The sequence below is a fragment of the Grammomys surdaster genome, unplaced genomic scaffold (genome assembly GCF_004785775.1).
Source record: "Grammomys surdaster isolate TR1022 unplaced genomic scaffold, NIH_TR_1.0 203, whole genome shotgun sequence".
NCBI classification, from domain to species: domain Eukaryota; kingdom Metazoa; phylum Chordata; class Mammalia; order Rodentia; family Muridae; genus Grammomys; species Grammomys surdaster.
Genome location: NW_021604648.1, coordinates 1,304,827 through 1,313,128, shown reverse-complemented (window position 1 = coordinate 1,313,128; position 8,302 = coordinate 1,304,827). Strand labels below are relative to the sequence as shown.

The following is an 8,302-nucleotide window of genomic DNA, read 5'->3' as shown; positions in this document are numbered from 1 at the left end:
AAGTCCCATGAGGCTTCACGCGCGCCACTTTCGGCTCTCAAGCAAGACGAAGCCCTGAGGCGAAGAGGGTGGGGCCTGCGCGCGCCCCGGCCTCTCCTAGTGAGTGCAGAGGCGGGCTGCTTGAGACGACTGGGACACCAAGTGGTGACACACGTGCGAGTGTGGGGCGGGTGATAAGGGAAAGACAGCTGAGGAACGGCTTAAGAAAAATAAAGCCAGCTGTGCACCGTTGCCTCAGAGGACAGTAAACGCTGCTGCGGAGGTGCCGGGCGCGCGCTCCCGGGCTCGCGCCTCATGCCTCGGGCACTTGGACGGGCCAGGGCGGGCGGGGGCGGCGCGGGCGGCGCGGGGGTGGGGCCTAAGGCGGCGCGGGCGAAGGCGGCGACCCAGACATCTGGGACTGTTGTTGTTCTCTCGCCTCACGCTCGCCTCAGTCAGTTCGAGCTGAGATCCGGAGCTAGTCTGCTGGGAGGCGGCTGTCCTGTCTCCGCCCTCTCTCCGGGTTCGCTGAAGCTGCGGCAGGAGCTGGCGCTGACTGAACAGCTCGCGGTTGGTCTCCGATGCCCTTCGTCAAGGAGGGGGTTTCTGGACCCTGGTGAGCGCACCTAGAGCCCCCGGACTCGGTGTCTTCGCCCTCCCCTCGGGCCCGCAACCCGTGTGTCTGCCATGGCTGAGAACGCAGAGGATGACCTGAACTCTAACCTGCTCCACGCCCCCTACCTCACTGGAGACCCCCAGCTAGACACGGCCATCGGGCAGTGGCTGCGCTGGGACAAGGTGGGTACCTGGTCACCCGGGCATCTGTCCCCTCTTCCTACCCACCCTCTCACAGTCCGCCCTTTCCGGTACCCACCCAGGGCTCTGCAGGCTCCGGGGGAGATGGCTCCAGCCAGCGCAGGGCTAGTGGAGTTGGGCGATGCCTCTCACCTATGCAGGGGCTGCCTCCCTGGGGCGGTCTGGGCTGGGCAGGGACAACTGCAGTCGCTTTCTTTTGTGGTAGGCAATGCCGCAGCTCGGCTTCCTCCCCTGCTACCCCTTCCCTTCCAGTGCATATCATCTCTCATTGTCAAAAATACCTCATCCTCATCATTGTATCCGTCTCCTTTCCTCTTTCTCCCTTGACTTCCTTCTCTGCAGAACCTGAAAGTGGCTTCTGGTATGGTTTTTGAACGTTATTAACCACTCACTATCTGCTTTGGTGTTGCTCTGGTGTGTTTCCACCCTCTGTCACTAGGTAATCGCTGGCTAGCTTTTCATTAGTCTATTTCACTCTTATTTTCTGGTATCACCTTTTGCTATTGAATGTGACAAGGGTTCTCCTCTTATTCCTCTGCCAGCAGTTATTTATTGGAAGTATCCTGTTCAAGGAATTGTGGCCATAGACATCTAGAATTGTCTAGTTGTACTGTTAGAGTTTGCACTATTACTTCTCAAATCTTAAAGGGCAGATTCTGACCAGATATTTAGAAATTTCTTAGGAATTTCAGAATTGCTGATGCCATCCTTTCTGCTCTTTCCCTCCCCTTGTGCAGGTATAGAGGGTGGGTTGGTGAAAGCTAGAATTAAAATGCATCCTTTTCACTTATAAAGAGGCTCTTGGAGGTTCTCTGGGAGGATGGGATGATAATCCAAGTGTTTGTTTTGTCAAGTGCATATGATACAGCTGCTAAAACAGAGAAGGCAGCACATTTAAAACTGATTAAAACTGAATTAAAGGGTTTATATGGAGGTATGTGAGATTATGTTATACACAAGAACTACCTAACTAGCTTTCAGAAAAAGTTCATTTTCATTTTTTCCCCAGATATATGTGCATTCTAGAAGGGAAACAAAACAAACAAACAAAAAACCCAACCAAATACTGAGTGTTCTAGGCCGGCCAGGAAATACTACTGGTGGTGAGAAAGATAGAAAGAGTTCTTGCTGTCAGCAAGTCTTTAGTTAGTAGATAAGGAAGTCCAACAAATAAGCAATTACAATAAAGTTTTTGGTGTTACTGGGTCATTTATTTCTTAGATGTTCTAATCATTCTTCTAGAGTCTGTCTGAATCAATGTTTCTCAAACCTGAAAGTGCTAACAGATCATCTTGGAATCTTAAGAGGCATTTCTGACCAGACAACTAGGGTGGGGCCTGACAGCCTTAGTGAGCTTCCAGGTGATTGATACCAGTTTTGCTGATTTGTGCACCACATTAAAAATAATGACACTCTTTTCTCTTTCAGTATCAGCTTTTGTCTGTATTTTCCTAATAAATATCCCAGTTGAGTGAATTAATACTTATTGTCTGTGCTATGCCCAAATACTGCCAAGATGTACTGAAATATTTAAGAACTGTAAAATGCATATAAAAATAATGCTACAACAGTTATAGTAGCAATAAACGAGGTTTCAATCATTCAATGCTTATGGGAGTTCAAAAGTGAGAGCGATCATGAAGTGGGATGGTCAAAGAAGGCTTTATGAGAATACGGAATATACATGAAAAGAACAGGGAAAGCTTGCATGAGAGAGAAAATGAAATAAACATAGGCCTCAATGAACATAAGAGGATAAAACAAAGGCTCCCAAATAAAATATAGGGAATAAGTAATAAGTGCCTTAACAGAAAAACAGATTCAAATAATTTTATTAATTATATGTTACTGATCTCTTTCTTAATGGGAGATAATGCTTTCATTTGAGAAACAAAGGTTTATCTACTGTAGATTGATACTTAAGCTAGGCTAAGTCCAAGGCCACTAGAATTTAGAGTACAAAATGAAATTTAAGTCTTTCATTATACATTGACCATACTTATAGTCTTTTAATGCGGAGAGTCCAAGCTCAATCTCTGATTAATACCAATCAAGGAATCCCAGTAGTGCTGCTGATTCTTGAAGATTGATGAAGCATGTGATAAGTTATAAATTGGTCTCAGGACTATTTGCTATTTGCCATAGTCAGCAACATTACTAATTTTAGCTTTGGTGGCTTGATATGTACATCGAAAAGTCTTCATGAAAAAAAAGATGTTATTCATGTTGAACTTTCTCAATTAGTTAACATTCAGATTTGCTAAGATGGAGAGGGAAGATTGACAGAAAGATAGAAAATTGAATGTGTGTAGTTAACACGTGTGTGTGCTGGAGCTTAGGGTACATGGAGAGAAATCTTTGGAAAGGTATGTGAAGACCAGATTGTTGAAGAACGGTAGTATATCATTAGTGGTCTTCAGCAATTAAGAGTATATGTAAGTGCTAAAAAGAAAATAGTGCTAGAACATAGGCCCTGCATAGTGTTACTCTTGCCTATAATCTCAGTGGTAGAGGCTGAAACAGTGAGAGCAGTTAAGTTTGAGGCCAGCCTGGGCTACATAGTGAGTTCCATGTCTGCCTAAACAGAGGGAGACTCTTGTTTTTTATTTGTTTATATTTGTTCAGATTTACTAGGGACAGGGTACTCTTGTGTAGCTGCTGTAGGCCAGCTTTCTATCAGCAGATTTACCAGACTTGGATGGTAACTTATAGTTAGAGCCATATACAACCTGGATACTGGCATCTGGGCTTTTATTTATTATGTTTGATTCCCTAGTTTTAAAATAAGTTCAGTCAATTCAAGGTCATAGAAACTGATGACTGATTTAAGAATACTGTTTTGTTAACTTATGGTTTATGATATAATATATGATATATATATATGATATAAAATATGATATATGGTTTATGATATAGATGCAGTAGATTAATTTCTAATTCAGGCATTTGGTAGATAACCGTATAATAAGCCAAATAATCCAAAGATTTTTGGTTATTATAAAGCCAAATCCCAGGGAATAAAACATATAACATTTAGCAGCATCTGCTTGTAACAAGTAAATGCATCCATCTCTGTGTGAGGCTATGCTATTGCTCTAACCCCATAAATCCCAGGAGTCAAGGAGTTCCTCCTATCAGCTGTGCACAGAGAACTCCATTACCAATGTGTTCTCCTATGCTCTCAGGTAAGGTTCATACCTCCTTTCTATTTCTTTCATTCAGGGCTTTCATGCGTTGTCAAGTTACAGACAAGCAGTCCTGGCCTAAAAGCTGGGTTCTTTAACATCACAACTGTCTCTTGATTCTGTTCCAATGTGAATTTTAATTCTCTGTAAGCAATTTATATCTAGGATGGTAGGCACTGGTAAAGCATGGATGGGTGGATAAGGAAGGGGGACTGAAACACAGGGCAGAGCTGCTCTGCTGATTGTAACAGCAACAATAAATGTTCTGTATATTAACAACAATGTGGAGGCAGGCATTTGCCATGGCAGTTTAAGAAATAATAAGTAGAACAATCTGGTCTCAGAGTGTAGATTTGTATTAAGAAAGAGTAGAATATGAAGTCGAAGATAGGTTAGGTTTAAAAAGAGCCTGGAAATAGAAATAAAAGATATCAATCTAAGCCAGTGATTTTCAGATGTTTAACAACAGAAAAGTTTTCGACAAATTAACCAGAACAAAAGGCTGTGAATTAATTCCTCAAGCTTATCTTATTATATAGTAAGTACCTGAGCCTGGGTAATGTATAAAGAAAGGAAGTTTATTTAGCTCAGATTGCATAAGATCAGGTAGCCACATTTGCTGGGCATGAGTTAGAGCCTTATGGCTGATGGAGTCATGACAGAAGCATATGTAAGGGATTACACAGTGAGGCAGGAAGCCAGAGAGCAGGGAGCAGGGAGCCTCGCTCAGCTCACTTGCTGTTAAATTTTCTCTCCTATTACCTCCTCTCCTCTCTTCTATAAATTACAGCTTACTCTTGTTAGAGCTCATTCACAAAATCCCTAGGGAAGTGCCTTTGGTGATGACCCAGTTTCCTCACACTAGGACTCAACTCTTAAAAGCTTCTACTACCTCAGTACCTCATACTGAAGACCAAGTCTTTGATATGGGAACCCTTGAGGTACAGGGCACATTTAAACTATAGCACTTTTACTTTTAAAAATTCTATTGTTATATATGCTTTTGAAAAATTTTAAATTTAATTACACAGATTAATTTAATCTGTGTAAAAAATTCTCAGAACAGTAACTTGCAGACGTAGAAGTCCCAACTGACTATTCTAGTTAGGAAGATGTTGGCAGAAAACATACTGTATTTACAAAACAGTTTATGCCAACTTTCCAGAAAAAAACTGGTTATTAATAACTAAGAGTCAACCTATATGAAGAAAAAAATTTGTATGAACAAGGTAAAGCAATAGGAACATTACAATGGGAACATTAAAACCCCCCAAAATTATAAATTAGAAATAGAGAATTATTTCATCATCAGATAAGAAAAGATAGTGTGAAAAAGCAATAGGAAGCAAGGATAAAGTCTAGGAAATGAAAGAAAAAAGTGATTCCTCTACCAAATGCACACACACGCATATATACGCACACATATGAGTATTAAAGTTGAAGAAACAAATAAGAAACAAATAAGTAGGTGCCCTGAGAAAAGTTTGTTATGTAATAACTACTGCAGGAGTCCATTGTGAAGAAATCCTGGTTGATAAGTTATACACTAGATTCACAGTGTATCATGAAACAAAGGAACACAATGTCTATGTCATAAGTAGTTTTTTAAAAATACTAGTTATGCAGTGAAGATGCCATGTCATTTTTATCAACATCAGAAAGGCGATTAAGCAGTCATCAATGAAGAACTGAAGGAAGGGAAAGAGGCATAATGGGTAGGTCAGCAAAAGCAAGAAGGAAGGAAATAGGACTTGAGGGTATAGCTTAGTGGTATAGTACTTGCCTAGCAGGCATGCCACCCTGAGCTAAAAAAAAAAAAAAAGTAAGTAAATTATTTGCTAGAAACGAAGCAAACTAAAATATTACCTGACCTGATTTTGAATAATTGATGAGGCTCAAGTAAGAAACTCTATTTGTATTCATCTTTCCAGATGACACAAGTATATGCTAGAAGAGTCTAAAGCAAACAATATTTGAGCATCTTAGCCTAGTAATTATTTTCTCTTTTGATAATCAACCAGAAGATAGAACACAGCATTTAACTTTTTAATTGTGGTGGAAATGCATACAAGTTACCATCTTGGTCATTTTTAAGCATATATATAGTTCATTAGCTACCATAAAAATATTCACATTTATTGTAGAACAGACCTTCAGAATTTTTCATCTTGCTAGGCTGAAACTCTATGCCCATTAAATAATGTGTTTCTTCCTTCCTCTTTCCCCAGAAAACCACTATTCTTTTTTCCGTTTCTAGAATTTGACTATTCTGGGTACCTTATATGAGTGGAGTCATAGAGTGTTTTGCCGTCTGTTACTGTATTATATCAGTTAGCACAGTGTCCTCATTATCATCCCTGTTGTAGATAGAATTTCATTTTGACTGCACAACAAAATGCATAGGTGTTGTATGAAAAAACTTCCTAGGGAGATGAAACACACAAGTCTGCTCACTCCAGATAGGAAACCCAGGACAGACCAAAGTACAGATACCACCAGAGTCTAACTTGGAGAACCAAGGGGTTTTATTGGGGATACTTACAAGAGTATGGGTGAGGAGTTTCCTACAGGAGCAAAAATGACTGGAAAGACAGATGACTCACCCATGTCCAGCATGGGTGACAGCTCACAAAGCTTGAGAACCTGGAACACTACACAGCCTGCAGGCAGCCCAACCTGCCCGATGAAGAGTGTTCTTACTAGGTGCCTAAGTTGTCTAAACCTCTTCCAGGCTCCTAGGCTGGTTTCTGCTTTTTCCAGGCAGTTGGTCTGGTCTCAGAGTCATCTTTACAGCTTGACTCTGCTTACTCTGGTAGGGAGGAGCCTAGAGAATCTGGTCAGTTTCAGGGAATGTTTTTCAATTTTGTACACACCTGCTTAAGGAGCTTTCCTGAAAGATGCAATGTTTCAATCTTGAGGAAACTGTTACACAACAAGAGGTCATACAATGATTTGGGGTTAAGGCCTATATGGTTTGTTTCATGATGTTTTCTGCCTTCCTAATAACTATAGAAATTGCTCATTAGTACTGAGGTTGCTGCCCTCTGGTGTTGGGAGAAAGTGATTTGGTCTGGTGCTAAAGAGGCAGAGATTCAGGATGAGTTTATTGTCACCAATGCTGTATAGGATCTTTTCAACTAAATAATTGAATAATAACTTGTATTAGTTACTTTTTCATTATTGTGACAAAAGGAACATAAGGGAGGAAGGGTTTATTTTGATGTTTCTCTGAGGATATGGTCCATCATGACACGGAAGGCATAGCAGCAGGAACATGAGGCAGGCAGCTGGCAAGTTATGTTTGTGACCAGGAAACAGAGATGAATGCTAGTGCTTAACTTGCCTCTTCCTTTTTATTTAGTCTTGGACTCCAGCCCATGGAATGATGCCGACATTTAGAATGAAGGGTCTTTCCACTTTAGTTAAATCTCTCAGGAAATGCCCTTACAGATACAAACTAAAGGTGTGTTTCTTAACTGATTCCAGACCTCATCAAGTTGACAAGATTAGACATTGAAGTACTGTATCTTCTCAAAATATAAAAATGGTCATATTTTAATTTCCCAAGGAGTAGAAAGACCATAATATTGTAAATGAAAAGTATTTTCTCAGATACAAAGCATTTCAGTTTTCAGCTAACCAGAGCTTATCTTGTTAGAAAATCTCTAAATGGGGTTTTTTGCAGCAAAATTTTCTCATGTTATTTTTCTCTTTGAAATGTTTCATTTTTATGGAGAAAAAATTAAAAGTTTAAAGCCTATAGTGTTAGTCAGGTTTACATCACTATTACAAATTACTATAGATGCCCATCTTATAAAAAAAAAGATTTATTTGGGCTCACAGTTTTGGAGATCTAGTTTACAGTTAGTTGGCCTTGCCTCTTTGGGCCTGTGGAAGGGCAGCAGATGGAGCAAACCACTCACCTCATATCCAAGAAGCAAAAGTAAAAGGGGTCTGAGTTCCTCTTAAAAGGAAAACCTCAGTGACCCAAAGACTTTTCTCACTAGGCTCCACATTTTAACGTTTGTACAGCCTCTCAAAAGTGCCATGTTGGGGACCAAACCTCAAGCACGAAGGGGGGCCTTCAAGTTCTGTACTTTCAACACCCATCAATAGGGTAGTGTCTAAATTTGACACTCTGAAGTGAAAAGAATAGTACAAATTTACATCTTTTAAAAGGGCCTCTGCATAAAGATACAAGTACACTATTGTATGTCCTCAATTTTTGTCTTTTTTTTACTTTGTTGTGCCAAATACTTTTAATGTGAGATTTGATAGTTGTATATTTTGTGATCTATATAATATTGTAGTGTAGTGTGACT

General features: G+C 40.4%; 1 protein-coding gene across 1 annotated transcript in view; it reads left to right on the top strand.

The window, feature by feature from the left end:
* The first annotated feature begins 514 nt into the window (after positions 1-514).
* The window catches only part of Pgm2l1 (phosphoglucomutase 2 like 1), a 47,027-nt gene continuing 39,239 nt past the window's right edge, over positions 515-8,302 (top strand). The window contains exon 1 of the mRNA XM_028770686.1: positions 515-777. Within this exon, the coding sequence (XP_028626519.1) occupies positions 667-777 (111 nt within the window). The 5' untranslated portion in view covers positions 515-666. The remainder of the gene's footprint in view (positions 778-8,302) is intronic.